Source organism: Phallusia mammillata, chromosome 8, assembly GCF_965637545.1.
Source record: "Phallusia mammillata chromosome 8, kaPhaMamm4.hap1.1, whole genome shotgun sequence".
Lineage (NCBI taxonomy): Eukaryota > Metazoa > Chordata > Ascidiacea > Phlebobranchia > Ascidiidae > Phallusia > Phallusia mammillata.
Window position 1 is genome coordinate 15535283 of NC_137259.1, and position 28000 is coordinate 15563282.

Here is a 28000-nt window from a genome sequence, read left to right on the forward strand (position 1 = left end):
TTAGTTTAATTCAAAACCATAACCGCGTGAGTTATAAAAAAGTTGGTAAACCACATTGCAAGAAACACTTTTTTATTGCAACTCATCAGTAATGTCAACGTAAGTCAGACAGTCATTTCTCCATTTTAAGGCATAACAAAACAGGTTAATGTTGCAGAGCCCTAATTGTCAACGTTTATTTAGTGTGTGTAAGAGCAAAACAGTCTATGCGACCCGTCGCCTTATTTGCTGTGCAATGCTACTCAAAAATAACCCCTGGAACTTGTGTCATAGCTAAATAATAAGCCTTTCTAAAAAAACATGTTTTTTGGTAGCATATCCACGAATTAAAATTTCGGGCAATTTGAGACGGGTTTTAAGCATCTGATTGTGTGCAGAATCTATGTTTAGGAAAATTTGTATAATTTACCTAACGGCGCAACATTTCCCAGAATTGTAATCCGGATGCAAAATTTCCGTTTGTTCCCGAAAAACTGGAAAATAATGAAATGTCCTTTGACATCTACGGAACCAAATACTTTGAAAAGTGTGTATTCGTGACAAGAGAGATGGTAAACGTTGTAAAGATAGCGAAAAAGGAAAACAACCGGAAAATTCAGGCACGGATAAGGGTCACGCAAAAGTATGCAGGGCACAATAGTTGCGTTTGTCTGCGATAAAATTTGATTAAATCCGACCACGGAGTGTATTTTTTGGAATTTTGGGGTTACACGTCTAGTTTTATTTCCCTTCGTGTAAATAGCCGTGACAAAGACGAATTGTCCGCTAAACTACCTTTGGGACAAAAATAAATTTAATGAACTTTCGCAGCACAAACAAGTTTTAAGTGTTTCTGTGTTTTGCTTAATTTTTTCTACAAAAAACTTATGAGCAAGTTATGCTGCGTATATTGTGTTTAATCTGACAATTGTATCACTGTAGGCCAGTGGTTCTTAACATTTTTGCTTTGCTGCACCCCTTTCAAATCACCAACCAATTTTCGCCTCCCCCTGGGTTTTTGTATTTATATAGAATAGACCTAACCAGGGTTTTTTTAAGTTTTTTTTTTTTTCTTCTTCACGGGGTTCGAACCCAGGACTCTCCCGGGGACGAATCCCGATCAGGGTTTTTTATGTCTGTATGTGGGTCAGGCGCGCCGGACCATTTTTAAGGTTTGGTTTGGGTGACCGCTAAGTAGTTTTAAGAGACCGCAAGTGTTTCATTTAAATACCAAAAAATAGCCATATCCAAATTTTGGGAAACCGCTGGAGAAATTTGAAAAAAAAAACATATTAAAAAAAACACTGGACCTAACCAACCATAATGATTCAGCATCCCCGCACCCCCTAGAAACAGTTCTCGCACCCCTGGTTAAGAACCTGCAGTGTAGGCTCAATGTTGTGGTTACGCTTAGTTTCTCGTACAGAATGTGCCTGTATAAACATATTAAACCTCGACAGTAGTCGTCCCACAGCTCTTGGCGTGGCAACGGAAGGTGTGGCATTTTGACAGGGGCAACAATCAACTTCATGAGTTCTCCATAGTTATTTTGTTGCTCTTCGTGCTATTTTTCATAACGCATCTGCTGTTAAATCGGCTTTTTCCATCTTCGAAACAGCTTAATTGAATATCTTTAATATCAAACTGCGTATACCTCGCTCAGTTGATCCTTTTGCCAACAAACTTTTGTGTTTCTTTTTTAAACATAAACATGACTACAACATTTGGTATTCCTAGGCTAGTCAGAGCTTGCCTATAACTTCTGAGATCGAACGAGAGCTTTCAACCTAGTGTGGTCGTTGTTCGTGGTGCACCGAATCGGCTTACTTTGGGTCGAAACCGAATATTCAAAATTCACGGCTTATGATTTTTCGTTTCAATTTTGTAAAAGTGAAATGCTGATAGATCCAACCTTGAACATTTGTAAGTCCAAAATTCAACTAAATTGGGTTTAGACCGAAACCGACTACTCGATACATCTCTAGTTAGTTCCAAGAGTAAAATAGAATGAGTAACGGTTAAACAAGACAATCATTCATGGCTCGGACAAGTAGCATATTAAATATCACGCAAAAACTAATCACTGCAAACAAAACATTTATGAATAACTTACTGCACACTTAACAAATCACGTGACTGTGGAATGCGGGCTTACTGTCTGGAATGTACATAAGGCGTAACCAATAGCAAAACCAGCACACGAGACGTTAGATATATGTCTTAAATAAATTATGATACAATTCGACTGGGTGTCAATCGCATTTAGTTCCGTCATTGTGTTTATGGAAACGTCCTCTCATTGTCCAACCAATGGTGGCAAAAACTCCTATAACCAGGTATAGGTAACTGTGTGTGTTGCTTCCTGAAAATAAAAACATTACCAGTATTTAAAGGTAAGATCTTCTGTAAAGTTCTGAATTGAACCGATAATTGTTACAAAATGAATAAATTTTGCAATTAATTTAGCGTTTTTAAGGGGATATCTTCACTGCGGTAAATCCTGAGGATAAAATTTAGTTTTTAAAGTTACTCAAGATTTTTAAATTCAATAGGGTTCTTACAAAAGCAGCAAGTTTTGGAGCGGAGACCAGCCTTTAATTGACCACGATTTTAAATTTACAAGGAGTTAATAGATGGAAATCTTGTATTAATACGCCAGCTATGGTTAAAAAAATGCTGTCAGTGATAATGCGAACCCAGTGCTCTTTATAGCTTACCAGTTTCGATGAAGACGTTTAAATACAGTCCGAAACTGATAACAAGTATCATCGGGTACCAAACTTTGACGTGTTTCGTGTAACATGGAAAAATAAACAGATCAGCGGCGATTCCAAACACCACGTACAACATGAATAAGTGAATGGAAACATTTCCAGCTGTGTTAGCCGATAAATAACCTAACAATATAAATATATTTCATGAATTCACATCATAACAAAATCATACGATTTTGGTGGACAATTGAATCAATGAAAAAGACAATTTTAGATCGCCTAATTGCGAATCTCATGAAACTATTTTTTTTAAGCAAAGCGGTTTAAGTGAGGCTTAATAGACGCAAACCTAAACAAACATTGACTAAAATAGCGTTGGCGTATGTTTGGGCCACGAGAATGTGTTAACCCATATATTAGCTACGTTTTACACTGGCACCGAACCATTTAACTTTGCTTGCGTGTAAATTTCAGGACACTAGCTGTGCAATAATTACACGCATGTACACAATTAAAATTCCTTGAATTATACTGGTCTGGCGATCCCTTAATACGAGGCTGACATGTGTGCAGCATGGGTGCTTGTGATTCAACATTCGGCGGGTTCTCTACTGAGCCTGTGTAACTCAGTTGGGTCTCGGAATGACCCCTGTCGTGGATACGAATCCCATCGCAGGCTAGATTTTTCTAGGCCTTGACATATGGTACATGCTTGGTGACCGGCTAATTCTATACAACATCTTCAATAGGCCAGGCATACTATGATTTCTGAGTGTACCGGGATCGCTAGTCTGCATCCCAGCTATTTATCTCGGTCTAAACTGTTTGCTAATTTACAGTAATAAACTGTGTGCCGTTGAATGTAATAAATTTATTTCAAGTTAGGTGAAGTCAATTTACATAGATAGGTTATGAACGAAACTTACCGACAACTGGACTTTGGGACAAAGCTATGGAACCGAACCAGCTGACCAAGTTAGCGTACCACGCATTGAATTGTGGGAAGGAATTGATAATGAACATGTCATACCACCATTGCCACGAACCTAAAAAAATGAACAGGCTATCATTTGTTCTCATATTAATTGTTAAACGGTTGAAAGTTGATATTAGTTGAAAATTGATGCATGCAATAATGTTAAACTATAATATCGTACGTCTATAATCGTATAAAATGTTTTTTTTGATAAGCCAAATGTTTAATATTTTCAATCCAGTTTTTAAGTTTTAAATAAAATTACCGTCACCTATGCATGCACTATTTCACTAATGATCCAATACTTTTGTCAAAAGGTTTAATAAATTATAAAATTACTGCGATTAACACCATCAAAATTTGGTACTCTTGTACTATAGCTAAGCAACAGAGTTTAGCGAAATTGATAACATTGTGTTAATTTCATACTTGGAATAGGTTTAAGTTTGTCATTCTTAACGGTTCGACGTTTCACAGCCATGCATAACATGGAAATCGAGTTGTAGACTGATATCATGACAAATCCGGTCGTCATGGCTGGGTATCCACGTCCGTAACTGAATGTAAATGCAACGCACAGAAAACCGATGCTCGCCCAGTGACAGTAGAACTCCTAAAAATAAATTACTCATTTTTGCATGTTAGAGTTTTTTGGGGAAATTACAAGTTATGCAACTTGCTCAAAGCGTTTGTATTGTACAAATTGGCCGTCGGTCCATATGTGGTAATCTGTACGTTAAACCCTACATATGTATATATTCTGGTGCCGAAAGTACCAAAACCCGAAAGTATGAGCCCGAAGCCAGACCCGAACCCGAATCGTGTTTGATAAGCCCATTTAAGTTCGAAAGTTTGATTGACAGACCTCTACATAAAAGCCTACAAAACGTACTACCGTACAGAATATAAATAAAAACGGCACACAAATTAAAGTCGGGCCCGAATCAAGTCCATTTGAATCAAATCAACCCAGAACGCTCCCTGGGGACGTATCCCGATCAAGGTTTTTATGTCGGTGCATGAGGTCAAGCGCGCTGGACCATTTGGACAAGATTCTGCCCAATTTGAGTTAAGTTGAGATTATTTTGTTTGGCAAAAGAAAACAAAGCGACATCACTGCACCAAAACAATCACCAAGCTGGAAAAAAGCTGCGCAACGTTGAAACGTTATGGAGCGCAAAAAAAGTGTCGGGCACATTTGGTGGATAGTGGTACAACGCGCTGCAGTTACATCGTATTATAAGGCGATATGTAGCTGGAGATCACAAGGAAGTTAGTGTGGCGCACCGTTAGTATAATACAGCGGTTCCCAAACTGGGGTCCGCGGTCCTTTAGGGGGCAATTTTTGGGAGACCGCGAAGCGGTTGAAGTAATTCTATAATCTTATTTGGCGTCAGTTTGTGCCACTAAATAAGCTTAAATCAAAGTAGAATTGAGAATCGACTGTCTCCATTGCTAAACAATGGCCTTTATTGAATGACAACTATCAAAAATGCAATTGTTCGCGCACAATCGTAATGTTTTTGTCCTGTTTGTGATGTCACATGCTGTATTTGGATGATTGTTATGCGCAATTTTGCATAACTAGCTAAAATCCTGCAATCAACTTTCGTTTTTATGAAATACACATTTAGGCTTAAGGACCGCGAGCCCTCGAAATAATGGCAAAAGGACCGTTTTGAAAAAAATATGAAAAAGTTTGGGAACCACTGGTATAATACGACTGGGGGAAACGATGGTGGGACCAATCGAGGCAGTACTAAGCGTTAGGAAAAGAGGGTGGGGTTCGAACCAGAACAAAGCAGTAATAAAAAACAAGATTCCTTACATTTTCAAACACCTTCATCGTGGATGACATTCTATACACAATGGATATTCCAAATGCCATGATGGGAATGTAGTAACAAAAACCAAGTAGAAACTGTAATAAATCGCAATGTAATTAGTGTACTAGTTGTTTTACATTTACTTTTATGTTGCAAAGTTAAATTTTTATGTTCCAAACTCCAAATATCACATATGTAGTAAACAAATTCTGCAATAAACGAGCAGTTTCTTTAATCTTTGAAAGATGGCTACTGGTTCGGGACAACTACATGTTTCGTCAGGTATGATAGGGTATTGAACGAGCTTATATCTTGGGAATATTAGGGTATTTCACGCGGCATCCTCCATCAGCAATACAAAATTTGCGTTCAGCAAACATGGCTACTTTGTCTCGGGTTTCAAATTACCGAATTTCAATACAAACGCGTTCACGTATTTCAAAACTTACCATAACAGGATGAGGGTTGAAGTCAATGTGAAACTCTGTTCTATATTCACCAAATGGATAAATGAGACCTAAAATACATGATTATTGTTGCTAAACGCTTTCAAACCTTTGGCCTAAACGTGGGTCAGAATGGTTGCGACTTGGTAAACAATAAAATTGTACCAAAACTAGGTAAAAAATTAGGTCCCAAAGTAATTTCGTCAATTAACTATTTGTAAAATGACAAAATCTTATCTATGAATTAAATTTTAAAACTCAAAAAAGTTAGCGAAACTAAGTCTATGTGCCTTCAGTTTTTTCAGCACGTATAACATATGCACAAACCTGGGAAAAGAATTTCGAGTTTTCTTGATGCATGCAGAGCCATTGTCAATTGACCAAGTCCCATCATAATTGATGACAAAACAATCGCCTTTCTTTCAGAAACCATTATTTAGAATATACCCTTTATTCGCCTAGTTCTTCGACTAAAAACACAATTTACAAACTATTTGATTTTGTTTTCCTGTTTACCACATTCTCTTAGGTACAAAAAACATTTTCACACGCTTAAGTTTGTGACAAACAATCGTAAATGACCATAATTATTTGCTCCACTGGACTGACCAAATTTGACCAAATTTGATCAAATTGATCTGCCACGCAGCGACCTAGGTTAAGGATTGCTAAAAAATGACAACACTACTAATTAGCTTGTCTGGGCGAAAATTGATGAAACTACTAGGGTCTACTGCATATGTCATGTATGGCATTAGGTCTACAATAGACCTAGCGTATAATGATTAAACTTCCTGCACGGTTCAGGACTGATTCCAGTAATGAATGTTTGTGTATTTCAATAAACCGTTGTCACAAAGCGGTTTGTGAAGAAACAAAAAATGAACACTGCGCAATTATTTTATGCGGGTTATTATTGTGATCTTAAGCAAACTTTAAAGTTATGGTTTGTTTTTTGTTAAAACTAAACTCCAAAAAACGCAACAAAAACTAAATCTACGCACATAATCTTATTGATGGCCCTGTTAGCGGTATATGACGATAGTATATGCGAGTTAGCATTGCGAAAACAAAATGGACCAAATTTAGGTAAAGCATTTTTCTCAAAATCGCCTATCAATTTCAAACCTGATTTTTGCATATCAACCTGTTCTACCAAACAACTCAAGTCCTTCCTTGCCTTTTGCATCTGTTCAGCATATGCTAAATTACCTCACACGTTTGTGACTTTTGCTGGGCGTGTTTTAGTGATGTTTCCAGCATTCACATCATGCCAAAAATAGGGCTTATGTGCCTTTCCTAATGTGATTTGCATTCTTGTATCACTGCTGTATGCTAACATAGCTCACAGGAGTGTAGCTATCAATTGCTGCGCGTCTTATATTTATGTCTTCTTATGTCTGACGCAAAAAACAGCTGTCCTAGAAAATTTTGTCTTTACTCACGTTTTTGGTGCATACCCTAAATTTGAGCACTTGATTGATTGATAACATAATTAATCCATCTGTGAAAACACTAACTATAGGCACCGTTGGCGACAGATTACGTTTGTCTTTTTTGCAATTGTCTTCTGACGCAATAGAAACGCAACCAAATGTCTGGTTAAAATCAAGTTTGCAAAAATAACAAGGTTTCTGTCAAGCATTTATACTTTATAGTCGTTTAGGTCTGGAAAATCGCGTCTTGAATCATAAACTAAATAAGTAAAAAGGATTACTTGCGGGCTACCTGATTATTTTGTTTCCTTTTCTATGCCATAAAACAATTAAGTGTAAAGCACCTTTTGTGCCCCTGAAGTAGTGAATAAAATGTTGATGGCTGTTATTGTGTGCACCAAACCAGAGTTGTAAATGGACTGAAATTGGCGCCCGAACACGGCCCGGATCCGAATGTACAAACCCGAAACCCGGCCCAAACCCGAAACGTTTTTAAAAGCCCGTTTAGGCCCAAAAGTTCCATTGACAGGGGCATACATTAAAGCCCAAGGAAAGACCAAGACAAAAAAAATATACAATTGTTCTTTAACAAGACGTTTTAGGGCTATTTGACATTAGGTCAGGTCCAGCAACTGGCTACTTAAATTTATTTTAAAAAATACCGGCACACAGTGTTAAGTCAGGCCCGAATCAAACATGTTTTTTTTTAATAAACCTAAGTCCGAACCCGACCCGGAACCGGCTCAAAAAGCCCGGCCCGACTTATAACTCCGCATCACCAAACTTATAAACTTTTTGCTTTACAGTGTTTTTAAGCTTCATAGAAAGGTGATAAATCTCCCCAACAAGATTCCCACATTTTAAGCCTTAATGATCTTGTGCTGGTAAAGCTGCTACGTTTTACCGCACTTAGGTTTTTGCGATTTTACACTCGCTTGTGTTTCTCTGTTTTTCGTGCCACAACGCCACAATGCGGAACTGACGTAGCGCTGCACGCGAACAAAATACAACACAAAAATAGTTTTATGGATAATTTTATGATTTGTTTCTGATTCTTAGCTAAAAACCGCTTACTGACTAAAAAATGGTAAAATTAGCTTATTACCATCTTTTTTGACAAAAATGCATTTGACGTATTTTGCGTCTGTAATTTGGATCAAAATTGCCAAAGTCATGCGACTATAGCCTAATGTTCTGCAAAAAAAGCTTCACAAGTTGTGCGGTCACGTTCCTACAGCCGTCACGGTCAATCACTCACCTAAGAACAGGAAACAGGTTCTAATTAATCATTTCAAGATCTGGAGTTGTCTGCTGTTTTACCTCATAACTTCTTGTTTGTTCATTTCAGCACGACACTATTGATCAAAATTAGAAACATTATCGACAATTAAGGTTATTTTGCGTCACAAAAAACAACGGTAGTTAAAAACGTCTGCCACGATATTGGAGTTGTGGTGATGGTGTTTCTTAGCGACTAGACCTCAAATCATTCAGTGTGCACAGTTTCAAAATTGTGCCAGAAATGACGTAATGTCGCCGAAACGGCCTAATGGTAAGTGCAATTAACTGCGTTCACAAGGATGCGGGTTCTAATCCTGCCTCGCCACTTTTCTGTTCTATTCCTGTTCTTTGTTTTTATTTTAACAAGAAACTTAAACAGGAATTGCTTTAAGTTGAACTAAATTAAAGTCATCAACTTCTGAAATCCAAAAAGGTCAATAAAAAATCATGTTAATTCAAGTCAATAATTTGCATTGTCACTTTATCCAATTGTCATTAATGAACAGTTTCGTAAAACAAAATGATCATTTGGACCAAAAGGCATCTCGACGGCGGCGTTGTTGGGCGCTTGAGGGGAAAAGTAAAACAAACAACCAAGCAGGCCTGTTTTTTTATATGTTTTATGCTAAATCTTGTGAATGCAAAAAACTAAACATAGATACTGTAAAACCATAGATTAAGTTATCTATGGTAAAACCTTAACTCTAGGCTACATACGTTGATTTGCAGAATGCACATTAAAGAAAATTCAAACCTTTGATATTTTGACACTCCCAACGTCATTGTAATCTTTTTCTGTTTTCATTTTCAGTCGCACGTGTATAAAAAAGCACACCATTTGTTGTGATTTTCTAAAGCATTCCCACCTAACAATTAACTAATATTATGACATTTTTGTTTAGCCTAGCTTACTTGCAAATCGTTCATGCATGTCGAACTTTGACCTCAAGGTGCTACTTGTTTTATTTATCAACAACTGTACTTGCATAAAATATGTAAAATTTATGTCAAAAGCGTAACATTTGTCAATTTACTATCAATTTTCACATAAATGTTGCAGTGTTCGTAGTTGGTATACTTTTGTCTATCATTGCTATTCTGATTTATTTACTTACATGACGACAGGTTGCTGAGGATTTTGGCAAAATGTAATTTCTTGGCATTGTAAGTTTTGCAAATAAATAATTATGGTGGATCAAGGAAGCAATTCAGATGTTCCAAAACTAATAGATGATGCACAAATCAACAAACCAAACATTCTGCAACAAATATGCATAAAAGTCATTGGAAAGTTTCCAGAATTGATTTTGACAAATAATAACGAGGTAAAATAATTTTAAATTTTAAATATACTCTACCTAGGCATTTAAGTTTATTTTATCATTAAGTGAATGCAAATATACTGTGTAAGACAAGATATGCCTAAAATTGTTATACAGAGAACAATTTTTCGTCTATTTTTGCTCCTGCACAAGCATTTTCGGATGTAGTAAAAATAACTGAATTGAAAAATATATTTGTGTGTTGTAATGTGGTTGCAGACTCACAATAACTTTACATGGACTTTTTATTTTTCTGGAAAATATATATTAACTTTGCACTAAGTTATGTGTTCATAGAAAGCACAAAAATTTGCTAACATTAAAATAGATAAAACATTGTCATTGTTTGCATGCTAGCACTCGAACATTTGACCGACAGGCAAAATCATTTTAAACTAGTTTGTGGAAATATATGTTAACAAAACTATTTGGTGTTTCTTAGAGACATTTTGGTGATAAATGGATATCCATCAGAAACACCATTTCCATTCCATCATTGTTGACAGATGAAATATTTCAACACCTTGTGTGAGTATTGAAATGTGAAAAACGATTTATTAGGTCAAATGTTTAACCAGCTTTCAATGGTTGTAAAGAGTGGTGCAAAGAAAATGGAACGAGTGCTTCTATTTTAGTTGTTCAATCCATTACACGAAAGAGCATCATGGAGTCATGTTGTTTTGGCCAAATTAAATGAAACTTTTTGGTTCTAACAATTTTGTCAATCAAACTTGCGTTAAAGCTCTCCAGTTTGTAAAAATCAGAGAATTTATGTGTTTTTCCCTTTACCCGCTGTATTGTGTTTGACACAAAATGGCTCTGTCTATCTCGTAACAATTGGTTGAACTACTTGTATGATATATACAAAGAATTTGGTTGAAGGTAACTAAAGCAAGATCTAATTGAGGTTGTATTGAGTATTTTGCCCCACATTAGGGTATGTTTTTTGACAGGAGAGATCCACTACATTAGATACTTTAGCACCGGTGTTAAATCAATTCTTGCAGTCAGTTATGACAATACACATACTTTGTATTCTTTTCCAAATACTGTTACAAGTAATCATTTCTCAAATACTGTTCTAAAACTGGATAAAGTTTGACGTTTGAACAAATTCTTTGTTTGTTTAGAAAGCACACATCAATATCCATCGATGAGTTGGTGTGGGTATTTTCAGTTCAAGGTCAAAGTCGTCTGAGGGAATGCAAATTGCGAAATGTTAAACTTTTGACTTATGCAGCTTTGGAGTCATTATGTAAAAAACAGGTAAGTGACAAAAGCATAACTCTACAATTTTGTTTTAATGAATAGATCCAGTGTATTACCATTTAATGAAAATCTTTGTAGAATCTACAGCTGCTTGACCTACGTAATGTTCAAATTGCCCCACCAGGAAATTCTCTTTTAAAGGTTTGTTCATTGATTTGTATTTTTTAGCTGTTTTATTTTTACACTTTAAAATATTGTTAAATGTCAAAAAAACGTCTATTATCTATTAAACAATTGTGCCCGTAACTTTGTCGCACCTTTTAACGTCTGAACAGCTATTTCTGGCTTGGTGAATATTTTAGTGCAATTGTGCTGCTAAGATTTTGTCCGGCGAAATAAACTCAACTTAACGCGTTAATAATGGTTGCTAGTCAAGTTAAGGCCATTTAGATAAGTTTAATTTATTGTTAGTTCATGCAGTTCTGTTTGAAAAGTAGTATATGTATATAATCCTTGTTTATCACATATAAATGTTTGCTTTTCAAAACATTGTTAAGAAATATTTTTTAGCAACTGTAACTTTGGAACCTACTTTATCAATTTGTGTCAAGGCAACATAAAGCCATAACCGACTCTACAACCATGGCTTGCTATTTTTGTTGACTGTTATAATGTTGTTTTGGATCAGTCAAGATGAACATAAAATCATAACTGGGATCTGCCCTGAATCACGGCATACTTATGTGTTAATCACAATTTGCCAGACCCATTTTTTTTTTTTTTTTCTAGCCTACACCTTGGCATATGAGAATGCTTGATGACCAGCTGATTAGGTATAAGGCCTTCCATGGGCTTGGCATACTGTCTTGGTTTTTGATATGCAGTTAGCCAATATTTATTATTAGGCTTCAAGATTTACATATCCTTGTTTTAATTCATCATTATTTAACAGCTGCTGACGAGTTCAATGAAGTCATTTCATATCGGCAAAGATGTAAAACACAGCTCTGAACTCAAAATTGAAGGCATTAGCAAATATTCACATCCAAATCTGCGGGTACACTTTATTACTTTACCATAAAATGCAGAACACCCTATGATAACTTGCTTCTCAATTTTTAAGTTAGTCAAGTAAACAAATTTCAAAAAATCTTTAATCTTAGTTTGTATAACTTTAACTACAAGTTAGTAGTTGCAGTACTTATTTCACCCATTTAAATTTGTTTTGTTTTTAAATAAAATTGACAAAAAAAAATGGAATAACACTTTTTTGTCTGCCAACTTCTATTTTTCCATTTTTGCAGTCTGTAAAATACTCAAAAATTTTTTGTAAATGTGTCAATCAAAAATATGAACATCAACAGCACTAAAAACAGATAAATCGATAAAAACAACAACATGTATATTTTGTATATTACAGAGCCTTAAAATCATTGACAATGAAATTGCATGGTACCTCATCATTAACTCATTTTTCCCTCCTGCGTTAACACTTCTTGAGCTTTCGAATTTTCCTGATAATAAACAGCTGGTTGATGTGAGACTAGAAGCACTCAAAATGGTGAGTATTGTTAAACAATAAAGACAAGCCAGCGTACAGTAAGCCTTGACTAATTTAGACCCATTTGGGCAAAAAAATTTTCAGCATTAGGTGAAGATACAGATTAACCAATGTTGATTAGTTCTAGCTTTACCACATTACAAATCATTTGCACCTCAATTTTTTTCTGAATTGGGAGAAGATCTGGATTAACTGAATACAATTTAACCGACGTTTACTGTATTTGTGAAAAACAAGACATTTTAGGATTTTTTTGTCACATTACATTACTTTACTAGAATTACAAAATGTCAAATGTTGGTCTAAGTTTATAAAATGCTTATTTTCTGCAAGGGTAGAAAATGTTTTTTAGGAAATTAAATCGTTTAAAATGTTATTTAATCCTAACCAGAATATGTCTCCCTATATGAGAAAAAAGAAGTATAATTTAAAACTAGTTTGTGCAGGGTGCCAAATACACAGTAAGAATGCATTTACCTCATTTTTTATTAAAATTATTGCCATATTTGGCTAAACCTCCCCAAATGAGTAACAAGTATCGATTGGAACACAAAATGGCTAAGGCTTGTATAACTGTGTTGTACAATTTCATTGCTAAGCCTGCCAAAACTTTAATCAGCTTTTAAATCGAACTCAAAATATTTTTATAATTAAGTTAACTCTGTTTCAGCATCAGGAGCACAGTGGGAATGACAATTACAATTTTATGGTACCACAATCCTATTTATCTTTAATGAATGACGACGGTGATTGCTCGCCTCCAACTACAAACAACGTCTCAATGGAAGACCTAGCGGAAATAATGGTAATTGTCATTGATTAGAAAGTTTTCAATTTTTCATGTTATAAGGCAGTTTACTATCAAAGATGGTCGGTTGTTTTAATGACAAATAGCACAATTTACATATTTTAGTTTAATGACTATTAAACAACAGCCAAGACTAAGAATTGTCTTTCCAAAAATATCTGTATTTTCAGAAAACGGTAATAATGGTATCAGAATAAAAATTAACAAAAGAACTCCACAAGGTTTTCTTTACATACTTTTTTCATTCTTATGTCACCATTGACTATTCACTTCAGTAAACAAATACACACAATAGTGTAAGTAGGCTCAAAGAGTAGGTGACAGTTTGACCTCATTTGACCCCTGTAACTGAAGTTAATTCATTTTACAGAACATAGGTAGTGAAACTCCTACCAGCTCTGGTCCTGAGTCTCGAATGGAAACTGAAAACCCAACCAATAGTCCATTGTTAGTAAGATACAGGTCGGTCCATACTGTACTTTTTTGCACTGCAGCAGTTTTGACTCATAGCTTTGTATCAACAAGTTAAATTACTGTGCATAGCTATACTTTAGATCTGTGGTTTTCAACATGTGAGTTGTGGCCCACATGGGGGCCGTTTGCACTTTAACTGGGCGTTGCGATTGTTACAACATTTACAATAGAATGTATTAACTAGTGATGTAACAAAGTTTCGGTTGGCGCAGTATGTTGTTTTGCCGTTTTTTCGGTCCGACCGAACTTCCCTTAAAAGTCCAGCCAAAACCGTTTTTCGTTTTTGTTAACGTTTTTAGTTTATGAAATTCATACCTAAACTTCCAACATCGCCAATTTGAAACATCTAAAATTAACTGAATGTTACATCTCATATATATACACGAGCCATGCACTACAGAATATAAACTCTTTGATTAGCTTACGTAACGTGAAAGTTGTTTTGAAGTGTCATAATTGTGTATATATGCATCAACAACATAAGGTTTTAAACATCCATCTGAAAGAAGATTTTGGTTTACATATCTAGTATTCACCACGTGCGTCCTCTCTGGCTGTTTTGATAAAGTGAATTTTCCACTAATGCTATGCTCTGTTTGACTTAAGACTTGAATCCATGAAGGACACGCTGTTATCTCTTACTTTGCACGAAGTCTATTTGGGACCAGACGATTTTGAAACAATTTTCAAACTTTACAACCTGCAGTAAGTTTGATATTATTTTTATACTTTTCTATTATGCTATGTTAAATTGTCTTGAATTTTGCTTTGCAAAGAAACCACAACGACGCGATTGCACTATAACAAACACCTAAATATAATGTCACAATACTCACAAACATAGGCGCCGACATTGAATTTTTTCCGGGTATGCCGTATTATATGACGTCATATAATGCCAAATATATTTTCTGCGGATGCATATGGTAAGAATGCATTAAAGTTGCAGTATATAAGCTTTACACAACGTAATTCCACCGCCAGGCCCTTTTGCTATACTGTTGCAATTTAACGACCTATTTGCCGAAATTACGGGGAGGCAAAACAATAAAGATAGAAAAGATTTAGTTCGACTGTCACCTAACATACTTTGCCGTGCGTCGCAAATTACTTTAATGTTTAATATTTATCTTCTCTGTAATAACTATAACAAAAATGCTTAGTTTTCACGCAACAAAGCGCACACACTTCTGGCCTAGCAATCACAATGATCCTTTTTGTTCGTTTTGACGTCGCTTGTTTCGTTTACAACGTGTCGCATATTTAACGCAGTGAGTTGTATGTGACGCATAATTAATTTTAAAGTTCAGTGTACTTTGTTTCAACGATGTTCTGACCTGCCTGAAACTTTCGACAACGTTAATTTTTGTAGGCTAAGTACCAACCTTACGTTTGTGACGTAACATTGGGTGATGTTAATTGTTTTTGTTTTGTTTTCGGTTGAAACTAGCCAGTCGTTGTTCTTGTGTTGTAGGCAGTTACAACAAAGGTTGGGCTGTATTTTTATAATTTAGTTCAAAAACGGTAAGCTTTTTTATCACGTGGTTGTTGACAAAATACCCGGGGCAGCGGCGTTTCTACCATAGGACAGCGCCAATACCTTTGTTGTGCTATTTACCACTTTTTAATGTTTAAATTCCAATGCTTCTCGAATACGTTTCACAACTGTAATGAATGCGAACAATTTAATGGTTGTGAGACAATAACCTCGATTGAAATCATTTGCGTATGTTACGTATTAGTCGAAATATTTTTACAAAGCAACAACGCATGACTAACGTTGGTCCGATTCTCGGGTATGCGGCATACCCGAGTTTTTCGTCCGGGTATGCCACGCATACCCGGCATACCCGTGTTCGGCGCCTATGCTCACAAATGTATACTTTTTGTAGCTTTACCCCTAGTTAAGAAACGTTTTTATTGGATATGCTTTTAGTTTTGTATTCGAAAAACTTGATGCAAACATAATTATGCAACGTTTTGAACATTATGTAGGGCATCTTTAATTTCACAAAAACTTGCATTTTCGGAAACACTTGTTTTCGGCATTATAACGCCTGAAACCCTATGATGAATTAGAGTTGTAAACGGGCCTGAAATTAAGCCCCGAACCCGGCCTAAACCTGGCCCGAACCTAAAAGTACAAGCCCGAAACCCGGGCCGAACCCGAATCTTATTTGAAAAGCTCGTTTAGGCACGAAAATTTGATTGACAGGTCTATACATTGAAGCCTCCAGGAAAGACCAACACAACATAAATAATAGGAATTGGTCTTGAACAAGGAGTTTCAGGGCTGTTTGACTAAATACTGACAATAGAGTGTAAAGTCAGGCCAGAATCAAGCCCGTTGTTTTTTTTGAAGAAAAAAGCCGACCCGACTTACAACTCTGGGATAAATACAATGCAAATAAATTTGACTTTAGTTTACAAAGCTTGTAAAGTAACCAGCCTACTCTCAAGCCTCAACAACTATTTTAACTTTCAGACATTTGGATGTGAGCCACCAGGACCAACAAACCTCTCAATCGTCAGATAACCGTCCAGATATTAGCTTGTGGGATATTTTAGACGCACTACCGAACCTTGAATCCTTAGACATCAGTTCAACTGAAATAGGAGACCGCCTTTATAAGGACTCCCCTTCAAGATCAATGTAAGTAGATTGTGTTGTTTGGACAGAGTGATGTTGTGTAAAAACGTTGGTCAGGGTTCGAATCCCACCTCAGCCTATTATTGTTTCCCGCAACGGAAATTTTTTTAAAATGGGCTTAATCCAGTGAATACCGGTTGATTGTGTTAGATTTAATGCCAATATATATAAGCTATTACTGCCAGGCATTATATCAACTTTACAGAGCACTTCTGGCAATTGTATCTTAACCAACGTTTTGGCGTCCCATACAGGTCGCCTTCATCAGGGTAAATAACACTGAATGCGCGTAGTACAGTGCACGATAAATTTGAAGGCGACCTTGATAGGACGGTTAAACGTCGGTGCAAAAGTACAATTTTCAGAAGAACCCTGTTTAAGGTTTATCGCCAAAATTACGGAAATGGACTGAGTTGATAATATACATCTTGTCCAAGCGTTTGTTTATTGTATTGATTTGGTGCTTAAACGTTTTTTTACGCACCCACCCTTTTACGCAGACAAAACGTAATATGCCAGTTTCCGTCAACAGATAGTACGTCAGTTGATTTTTGCTGACGTCAGCTTTACGCGGCATGTTTATGATATGCCACCTAAAATGACTTTCTTTGTTGTCATTGAAGCTCGCAAAAACGTAGTTTTAGGTTTGCAAATTGAATTGATGTCACAGTATTCTGCGAACTTTTTTCTCAAACTTTTTTTAGAAAACTCTTATAATTGTGGGTATGAACCATGTCATCATAAACCTTTTCAATATTTCGTGCTATTTATATCAGAAAAAGGCAAAAAACACAACTAAATGAAAGTATATATATATTTACAAACGCTGTTGTGCCAATTCGAAATCAATCTGTTGTGTGAGTTACTATTTTAAACAAAAGTCACGGGGAAAGTTTGTATAAAATCTTACCGAGTTGGGTGGCGTCTTCGCCGTCTCCTCAAAACTCGACCCCTTTGTGGTTCTCGGCCCGCAGGTTGAGAAACACTGTCTTAGTATGTTGATTTGTCCTTTTTTTCAACTCCTAGTATGTTTATTTGTGTTTTTTTCCAAAAAAACAATCCTCGACGGTTTTTGATTCGTAATAGTGAAACTTACATTTTTCTCTTTTCTCTACAGAACGGGGGAACGATATTTAAAAACTCCAGTAAAACGAAAATTAGAGTTTCTTGGACTCTTAGAAACGGAAGGATGTGAAATCACCAACATTCACTTACTAGCAGAAACGGTAAAATAAGACTGCTGAATTTTGTTGCTACACAATGACGTCACCCATTTACCATGCAATGACGTCATACTAATTTATACAATGACGTCATACTTTTGTTGCAGTTGATAATATTTGATCTAGTACTTATATTGACTAGATACTTTACTTTTGTCATGCAATAACGTCATGCTATTTCACATAATGACGTCATCGTTTTGTCATGCAATGACGTCATACTTTCGTCGCAGTTGATAAATTTTGACCTAGTACTTATATTGACTAGAAACTAGATACTGTATTTTAGTCTGGAATGACGTCAAACTTTTTTTGTACAATGACGTCATCGTTTCGTCACAGGTGACGGGGTACGCGAACGAGTTGCAGATGATCAATGGAATTGAAACTTACATGCACAGACCAGCACAGTCGACGATATGTTACAACCACCTGTACGCGTTGCATCGAAGTCAGCCAATCACATGCCCGCACAGGCTGCTCAGAGTGCGTGAGACTATTTTCTGACATATATATTTTAACTATAAGCTTCGAACAGTTTAGTGACCCCACCCCCCAAAAAAATTAGATGGATTCTTGTCTATTTATTTTGCATGTTTATGTAATTACGCTTTTAATTGACTACATTTATCTGTACAAGTTTTATACAAAATTTGAGGCTTATGAGTTTTCGTAAATGCAACTTTTCAAAAATGAAATTCTAATGGATCCAACATTGAAACTTTGTAAGCCTCGAATTCAAATGAATTGAATTTAGATCGAAACCGAATATTAACTGAATCAACTGAATCATTAATGACGTTACGCGATGTCGTACCCTACGTTTTAGACATAACCACGTAACATTTTCTCCCAGACAAACAGTAGTGTTACTACAACAATATATGATCGTACAAGTTATATTCGTAGTTCAATGAATTTTAAGGTTATATCTCATTGCCAACTTGCGAATAAATTACTGATTTTCCCTCTGCAGTGGACAAAACAATTAATTCCTTTAAGATTATACTAGATTTACGCGGTTTTAGTTATTGCGCAGTTTAAAATATTGTGTTAAAACGTTTCGTTTTAGCTAACTTTTTAGCTGATTGTGTTTAGTTTTAAGTAATAAGGTAGAAAAGGAACGTTTTCTTTTTTATAATTGTGTTCGTAATTCGATTCGGATTAAACCGTATATTCGGTACATCGCCATATATACTGTACCAACTTTCAGAGGCAACTATGCATATGTTAAATAACAGGAAGTAATTGATTGAACAATGCTTTCTTACAGCTGCTGCTTGAATCAATGGACACACATCCACAAGTTGGCGCTCTTCTACTCACATGTACTGCCAACTTCTTTTTTCTCACTCGCAGATATTACGCCACCTATTCCAAAGACCAACGAAAGTAGGGAAAACAATTGATTGTATACGCCTCAGATATTATTTTATGAAAAAATAGTACACAAACGCCTGGTGGGAAATAATGGGCAGATTTTTATCAAGCTAAATTAGTACGCCAGGCATATGGAAAGCGTTATACCGAATCAAGCCGGTCTTCCAAGCATTCCCACATTAAACGGCATAAGCTAGAAAACTCCAGCAGGCCCTGGGATTCGAATCGATTTTATTAGGAGACCGACTTAATTCGCTATTACGCCTTCAGTATGCCTATCGTACGATAATTGATAGAGAAGAAGGGTTGCCATATCGTCCTTATTTCTACGATTTGTCCCTATGTTGAAAGGCAATGTCATAGAAAATAATTGTCCTAATTTTTAAGAAATGTCCTTGACTTGAGTCCTTATTTTGTCATATTTTTAACAATTACAAGTCAGTGCAACAAGTGAAAGTAAACATAGACCTGAGCTGTCATGAAATGTACGAATTATTTTCTACGAACAAGGAGTTGCTGGAACACATTGTTTCTAGCAAAAAATGTGGCATGAAGGCTCGTATAAATGCAAACATTAGTTTAAAAACTTGTTTCGTATGAAAATTTTATTTTTTGCTTGTCCTTATTTTGGGGTCCATGTCGATGGCAATATAAGTATGCAGTGATCGCTGGTGTGCAAAAACGCTTTATGCCTGATCCCAGTAATGAATATTTGTATCTTAGCACTTGGCATTCCTAAGCGTATACCTTCAGAATGGCTATTATAGACTAGTAAGCAAATAAATAATATTACATCACGTATCAAACATATAGAGCTCTTCTGGCCAGAGTTGTAAGTCGGGCCGGGCTTTATGGGCCGGGTTCGGGCTTAGGTTTCTTTAAAAAAAACGGGTTTGATTCGGGCCTGACTTTACACTCTGTGTCAGTATTTTTTTGGAAAAATTTAACTGGCTAAATAGCCAGTTGCTGGACCTGACCTTTTGTCAAAGCCTTAAAACGCCTTGTTTAAGACCAGTTGTCTATTGTGTTTGTTGTCTTGGTCTTTCCTGAAGCTTTATTCCTGTCAATCAAACCTTCTGGCCTAAGCAGGCATTTCAAAAACTATTCTGGTTCGGGCCGGGTTTGGGCTTGTACTTTTGGCCTGGGTTCGGGCTCCAATTTCAGGCCCGTTTGCAACTCTGCTTCTGGCAATTGTACTTTTATACTGACATTTCGACGTCCTATAATATATAGGACCTATATCGTTCATTTAGCCTGATGAAGGTGAAAAGACAATTGACAGAAGAACTCTATACATTTGATCTCATGCCTGACGGCAACACCACTTTATGTTGCTTCACGTAATTAAATAAATAATAAATACAATAACTTTCTACGTTTGCAGTTCAATTGTGTTGGCGATAGTCAAATGTCTGGAACAGAGTCAGACAAGCAATTTGGTTGTACGGAACTGTCTGCTCACTTTATTTCATTTCGACGTACCAGGAGATTTCGTAAGTTTTATTTTACAATACTACTTAACATACACGAGTGTAAACTCCTTACAGTGCAACCTATTACATAAGTATAGGGTAAGCCTTCCCCATTGGGGAAAAGTTCCTCCCAAGGGTGGAGTGTAAAACTTTATGGAAGGAAATTACTTTTACATGTGGTTTGTAAATAGACGCTTAAGCTCTGTAAATATAACCTGTGAAGTTGATAAAATACATTTTATGATCTTTGTATGGTTTAGCATCTACTATGTAGTATTTTAGGAATGAATGAAAATGTTTTGAATTGTTAAGGGAGGAATTCGCCGAAAAACAACTGACCTAGCCGGTGTATCTACTTTCGTTTATAAAAGGAAAAAAAAAACTGCCACTCGTTTATCGTAACCTAGATGTTTTACTCTTGCGAGAATTTCGATGATATGCTCGGCCAAATATACATTTCCTTTGAACTAACCAAAACCACTATACACGGATCTGTTTATAAGTTTATTGCCGAATATGACGGCCCAAATAGACGTAAAAAGCGAAATGCTTTTTCAGACGTCTTGTGAACAAGCATGTTACGTTGGTCAAAATTGTATTTCTTGCAGATATTTTGTTACCAAAGAATCGCTGCTGTAGTGTTAAATACTTTTACACGTCATCAGAAAAATCCAGACATCAATTCGATAGCAGTTCATATGTGCAATACCTTGGGTAAATAAAATATGCGTTTATGTTTTTATTTTGCAGCCACTGGTCTAGGTTCAAGATATATTTTGCGTTTTTTTTTTCTTAATTTAGTTCTTCTGTAGTGCAACTACTCTTAAAAAGCATTTTTTGTGTTTATTACAAGGTTAAAAATAATAAATGTTTGCATTTGGAAAAAAACAACTATTTCGTTTGTTTCAGTGTGTTCATTGGAGCATGACATGAAAAAAGAAGTCTCCCAAAATATTAATTTTGTTTTTACGATTCTTGAAGTCATTAAAACGCGACATGAAGATGATGTAGTAAGGAGACCATTTTTAGTTTTAAACTAATATTAAAAACTGGGTTCGAATCCCACCGTGGTGTTTTTCTTACCTCATGTTTTTATAACGCTTTTTGCATGCCTGGCGTACTTAGTTTTAGAGTTTCGGGCCGGGCGGGACGTGTCAACTAACCTTCGGGCTATGTTTTGAAATATTTAGACTTGTGATTTTGGCCATTTTCGGGTCCGTTTACAATTCTACTGCTTTGGTTTGCAGGAGTGTGTCGTAGGTATTTGAGAGATATATAGTAAAATCTCCTTCCAAAATACAGTATGTAGGGTTTGACGTAAGGCAGTGGTTCTCAACCAGTTGGACACGAGTGTAGGCTCACTATAGAAACATCCACCAAATTTATGCGAGCCATTTTCTTTTGTAAAGCACGGAATTGAGTGTGTTGCACGTATTCATAGTTTATTCGACTATTTTTCACGCTTTTTGTCCATGTTGAGGTTTAACGCAAAAACGATGTGTTTTTTGCTCCATGCGACTTGTTTCAAGTCAAAATTAGCACCGAATTCCAACACATTTCATCGATTTAGGGAATTAAACCTGATTTGCCATTCCTTTTGTTGTGTTTCGACAGTCGACATAATTTTCTGTACATAAAAAGCGCGCCATGAGGCTCTAAAATTACTTTTAGGAGGCGTGGTTCATGAAAGGTTGAGAACCACTGGCGTAAGGACTATGCATAAACGGTTATAAATTGCGTGTACCAAATATGGGTTGTTTAAGACCTGTTCCAGAATAATATATGATTTGACACAGCTCATGCAGAACGTAAAAACTTTCTTTTGTCAAACTAATTTTGTTGTTCACCGTTGTAACATTTACCGCTCGGACAAATGATCATTGTGCATTATTTTTTCAGTGTGACGAAGTAATGGAAGTATGTTGGAGCACTTTATGGAATGTTACGGACGAAACTCCAAAAAATAGTTCCGACTTTATCGAACTTAATGGATTAAATATTTTGCTGGTAGGTCTTGAAACACTCTTAATTGCTTCCTTCTAACCTTTTTAACTGTATATTCTTACTATTTTTTTTACTTAATCCACTAAAAAAATGCGTGTGTCGGTATTTTTGTTACAAAGCACTCTCAGCTTCTACTAGTCGAAACTTAACACAAAAATTGTGAGAAAATTAGAAATTGATTGGCAATTTTACGTAAGGTTGATTATAATATTTTTTTAGGAATGCTTTGACACGTTTTCAACGAAACATGAGCTGCATAAGAACATGATGGGACTGATTGTAAGTATTTTGCCCAGAGCCGAAAATCGGGGGCCCAACTTGTCTAGAACCCTTTAAAAACTGAGAGGTGGTCCCAAATTTATATTTGTAACACGGTATTATGATACAAAAGTGGTCGTACTGGCCGATTTTGAAGTTAGACTTGAACCAAATTTCAGGGCTGATCCCAGTATGAATATATTCATCTGAGCTGATATGGTCGAACTGGTGATCCTCTACTACGAAGCTGACATGTGCAGCGAACTTTCGGCGGGTTCACCACTGAGCCTGTGTAGCTCAGTTGGTAGAGCGCGAGTCCCGGAAAGACTCTAGTCGTGGGTTCGAATCCCACCGCAGCCTGGATTTTTATAGCCAGTACCTTGCCATATGGGTGATGATACCTCGGAGACCGGCTTGATTCGGTATCACACCTTTAATAGGCCTGGCGTACTGTGATGAACCAAATTTATATCATTTAAACTTTGCCCTTAAAGCAGTGGCCGACTTACAACTTTTAAATAAGCTATTGCTGCCAGGCATAATGTATATACGAGTATTGCTCTTTCAGCAGTTTAATAATTCGACGTATATTTACATCACATTATGTTTTTTGAAAACATTCAAGTCACAAATAGTTAAGTTTTCATTTGATTAAGTCATATATGCGATTTGCGCATTATAACTAACATCAATTTTACGTTTATGCGTTTAATTCTTTCCCTTTGTTTATCGTGCACTGTACTAGTCGCATTCAGTGTTAATTACCCTGATGAAGACGACCTGTATAGGACGTCGAAACCTTGGTATAAAAATACCAGATGGGCTTTATAAAGTTGATATTATGCCTGGCAACAACAGCTTGTATACCAATTTTACAGTTTTGTTTTTTGAGAAGCTTTTAAAACTGTTGATAAATAAGGTTATCTCTTGTGCAGGGAAACATTGCTGAGGTAAAAGATCTGAGGCCTCATCTACGAACACATGAACTTATTAAACTGTTCAGGTATAATTATGATTGTTTGTATATTCCATCATTTTTGTAAAAACCAAACCCATAGACGTGAAAAAAATGAAATTTCACGTCTTCGAACACCCACACAAATTACCTGAGACCTATTTTGTTGAACTGAATTGTTAATTCTATTGAGGAATATAACGGCATAAAAAGACGTTAAAGGCGCTTTTTAATTTGAAAACGTTTCGGCAAAAGATCATACCAGTCTCCTATGCTAGCCGCGTCAGTAAAACGCTAAAAACGATTGGTAAAAAAGGCAACATTATCTATTGTTTAAACGTTTCTGCAAATGGTCATGCCATAATCAGTGACATGATGGGTCACATCAGTTACATTCGTTTATATCCACTTGAGTCGCTCTTTACGTCTATTTGGGCCGTTTTTTCACTGATTATGGCATTTTTCATCATTAACGTTGTCTGATTTTCGTTTTCACGTTATTACCTCCAATTTAGAAATTTTCATGATTTTTTAATGACTCAAAATTGTTTCATTTGCAACTATTTAAACCTAATCAAATTTTCGCGTTTTTTCCACAGGACGTTGATGATTAAAAATGAAAACATCGAAATATCATATAATTCGTGTGGTGCGCTGGCTCATCTCATGTCAGACGGACCCACAGCTTGGCCTCTAGGTGGCGTTAAGAGAAGTGACGTGTTATCGGATATGTTTCGAACTGTGGAGTCCTGGGACATCAATTCAACGCGACATATTAATTATAGGTAAGACAAAGATTTAGATAAACTAATATACATTAAATGTGGACATTTATTTTTCCTATGTAAGACCAAAGGTTTTAAAGCATTGAAGAAAACAACTAAAGATGAGATTGTGATAGAATAGCTTTATGTCGAATTCTGATAAAACTGGATTTACTGCCATAATTTGTAGCTTTACAAAAACAGCAATTGCAAATTCATTCATGTCTTGATATTTCCTACTTAAAAAATGTGTTGGCATTTTTTGCTTAAAAAAACCTCGACAGCCGACATATTTATTTTGTTTCTGTTGTTTGTTTAAAGTGATTTCAAGTAAATGCTACAAAAGGCAATAAAGTACCATAATTAGTACACAACCGAACTGGCGATGCCCTATTACGAAGCTGACATGTGTAGCATACGAGGCAGACAACGGTGCTTGTGATTCAACTTTCGGCGGGTTCACCACTGAGCCTGTGTAGCTCAGTTATTAGAGCGCGATGACCGAAAAGACTTCTGTCGTAGGTTCGAATCCCACCGCAGTCTAGATTTTTCAGTCCTTTGGCCTGCCTTTTGTGGAAATACTTGGTGGCCTGCTTACTTTGGTACAAATGCCTTCAATAGACTTGTGCTGTGTTTCATATATAAGTGTGCCGTGGTCACTGGTCTGCATGAACACTCTATAACCAGTTATTAATTTATGTTCATTTAAGGTTAACACACAGGTTTCTCAGCCAATAGTTGCTGCCAGAATGTATGTTAACCTAACTGATCTTTCCATTCAGCTGAGCTATCTATCTGATATGAGCAGCACGACAAATTGTTTATTTTGCTTTAGATCCTTTAAACCCATTCTAGGACTAATAGAGGGTGATGTCTCTGAAAGCATTCACTGGGCGTGCTGGGCTCTCTGCAATTTATCCGGTTTGGAAGGTAAATAGTCGAAATGTTTAACATTGCTGCCTCCAATATCTTTTATTTTCTTTCTGGGGCCTTTTTGAGACAAATATACTCTTATCGTTTGCATGTAGCCGGGGTTGCCGTCGACGTGCCCCTTACAACTGTGGGTTAACATTTAATAATGTAGTCATGTCTGGGTAAATTATTATCTTAATGTGTGGTTTTTGCTTTAGACCGGTACAAACGCTTGCTTTTAAAAGAGAATGGAAAGGAGATATTAAACGGAGTAGCAAGCAAACAGGTTCATGAAAAGACGCAACATTTGGTCAGGTAAAAATACGCCTAATTTTTTACCTTATTTGAAGCACTGCCATTAATGCACAATGCATAACCTTGGTACTAAAAGTCCCTCGATATTAGAAACCACGAAAAACGAAATTAAACAGTAAAAAGGAATGTTTAAACAGAACAAAAAATGTTCTAGAACAGTGGTTCCCAACCTTTTTCGGCGAATCCCTTCCGTAACAATTTTTTTCTAAACATTTTCATGCCTCCCCAATACAATGCATAATTGATGCTAAACCATACAAAGATGAATTAAAATTGGATCTCATATCAACTTTACAGGTTATATTCCCAGTGCTGAAGTGTCTATTTACAAACCAAATGTAAAAATGAAAGTAAATTCCTGCCATGAAGAACCACTACGCTAGACCTTAAAAAGCTTATTTTACTAGCTGTTAAAGAGCTTTGCCACGACCAGCTAAACTGAATAATCAACAAAATATATTTGCAGAACCATATTGGGACATCTGGACGATTTCGAAAAAAGTCATCTTGTTACGTGATAACAAACATACAGTTTTTATGACGAGATTGAAGGATGACTTCAAAACCTTTGCTTTGCTCCTATTGCCTTCATTCAAGTGTTTGTGGTTATAAACAGTTTTTTTGTGTGCTGCTATGAAGGTTTAAAGGTTTTAAAACATGTTAGCCAATGGGTTGCATGTGTTCCAATTTTACAACCTGTGTGGACGTTTGGTCATATAGGAACGATTCTAGTTAGTTGAAAACATTCCGTTTTTTGACATACTAAACCAGTGGTTCTTAACCTTTTTTCCTTGCTGCACCCCTTTCGAATCACCGATCAAATTTCGCACCCCCCTGGATTTTTGTATTTATATTAGAGTAAACCTAAGCAACCTTAATGATTCAGCATCCCGGCACCCCCTAGGAACAGTTCTCGCACCCCTGGTTGAGAACCCCTGTACCAAACCATAAACTACAGTTAATGTTAGTTAAAATGCTTCAGTTATTTGCATATTCCGGTTAATCGCAAGATGCTTCGCAAAACGGAGTTGGTTTTGACTAGAATTGTTTGGTTTAAAAAGAACTTTGGGTTTAAAAAAAGCTTTATTAGAGGAACATTTAATCATATTAACTTAAAAAATGGTATTTGAATATTTTTTTAAAGAAATCTCACAAAATTTCGGGGTGTATGTTAAGGGTAATACCCACAAAATTAAATCTAAGCTCAGATCTCAAAATACCAAATAGATTTTATTGCATAAGAAATATCGTTAGGCAACTGGTTATATCGTTATTGCTCCTTTATTGGCCATTTTCATAGCACAACCGTGATAGTAAGGATGATTTTTAGTCTATACCAGTTCATTTTTCTTCTGTTTTTGTGGTTTAGTATGTTACCTGAATTTGATTAACAAGCTTGCAAAGTTCGATACTAAATTATATTTTTATCGGTTTACTGCTGGTTGCTTTACAAATACCATTGCTAGCACAAGTGTTCGTTGCACAAATAACTGGGTGCATGCATTACTATCGAGTTATTAATTTTCACTTAAAACAGTGTTCAAAGTTTTAAGTATTGGTTTGGTATGATTTGAATACCTTTAAAGATTCGATTTTCATTATTTCGAATCCACTGGTATTCGGATCCATCAGATCTCAATGTGCTGCTACTATTATATTTTCTGTGAAAAAGTGTAAAAAAACTGGGTTTGGTGTGGTTTACAAAGGATAAATAATATGCTAGAACTCTATGCTACTTTGTACATCACTAAACTCTTTCATGAGCGTTTCCAGTTCCTTATATTAGCAGCATCACAATACATGTGTAATACAAGCACGAAATTTGCTTGGCGAAATTCTTTTCTTCACTGTGGTGAACCTAACGTTCAAGAACGATGAAATGCTGATTTTGCCTTTTTCATTCGAAACTGATACTTCCGTTAGCTTCGGTCAACAAAAGACCATTTTTGTTGTATTTACCTGCTATACTTACTGGAATGTTGAAATATAATTTGCTTTAAAACTAAAACATTCTTACTTGCAGTTAGTTAGCTAG

The 28000-nt window shown here is 36.1% G+C and overlaps 2 protein-coding genes and 1 non-coding gene across 3 annotated transcripts; 2 read left to right on the forward strand and 1 right to left on the reverse strand.

Moving 5' to 3' along the window:
• Window positions 1–2019: 2019 nt before the first annotated feature.
• On the reverse strand, window positions 2020–6406 carry LOC145204817 (uncharacterized). Its single transcript, XM_080077410.1, has 7 exons — window positions 6269–6406; window positions 5945–6012; window positions 5498–5590; window positions 4099–4282; window positions 3620–3739; window positions 2697–2876; window positions 2020–2341 (listed from the first exon to the last, which is right to left on the reverse strand). Exons 1-7 carry the CDS (start codon window positions 6372–6374, stop codon window positions 2232–2234), a joined length of 861 nt encoding a protein of 286 aa, XP_079933536.1. The 5' UTR covers window positions 6375–6406; the 3' UTR covers window positions 2020–2231.
• A 3355-nt stretch (window positions 6407–9761) lies between these two features.
• LOC145204776 (protein zer-1 homolog) lies at window positions 9762–27973 on the forward strand. Its single transcript, XM_080077369.1, has 23 exons — window positions 9762–9983; window positions 10423–10508; window positions 11111–11246; window positions 11328–11390; window positions 12142–12246; window positions 12610–12750; window positions 13421–13555; window positions 13929–14020; window positions 14639–14737; window positions 16518–16685; window positions 17800–17908; window positions 18248–18391; window positions 19179–19297; window positions 20670–20778; window positions 21366–21471; window positions 21667–21767; window positions 22657–22764; window positions 22981–23040; window positions 23955–24022; window positions 24574–24759; window positions 25574–25668; window positions 25869–25965; window positions 26432–27973. The coding sequence occupies exons 1-23, from the start codon at window positions 9846–9848 to the stop codon at window positions 26481–26483; spliced, it is 2517 nt and encodes an 838-aa protein (XP_079933495.1). The 5' UTR covers window positions 9762–9845; the 3' UTR covers window positions 26484–27973.
• On the forward strand, window positions 23306–23379 carry Trnas-gga (transfer RNA serine (anticodon GGA)). The gene has a single exon. It is a non-coding gene; the product is annotated as a tRNA-Ser (tRNA).
• Window positions 27974–28000: the final 27 nt, after the last annotated feature.

Coding starts and splice junctions, on each gene's coding strand:
- LOC145204776 (XM_080077369.1), top strand. CDS start 9,846: ATGGTGGATCAAGGAAGCAATTCAGATGTTCCAAAACTAATAGATGAT. Junction 14,738..16,517: donor TTCAAACTTTACAACCTGCA/GTAAGTTTGATA, acceptor TTTAACTTTCAG/ACATTTGGATGTGAGCCACC. Junction 23,041..23,954: donor AGAACATGATGGGACTGATT/GTAAGTATTTTG, acceptor TCTCTTGTGCAG/GGAAACATTGCTGAGGTAAA.
- LOC145204817 (XM_080077410.1), bottom strand. CDS start 6,374: ATGGTTTCTGAAAGAAAGGCGATTGTTTTGTCATCAATTATGATGGGA. Junction 5,591..5,944: donor TCAACCCTCATCCTGTTATG/GTAAGTTTTGAA, acceptor GATTTATTACAG/TTTCTACTTGGTTTTTGTTA. Junction 3,740..4,098: donor CAAACTTAAACCTATTCCAA/GTATGAAATTAA, acceptor TCATTTTTTTAG/GTTCGTGGCAATGGTGGTAT.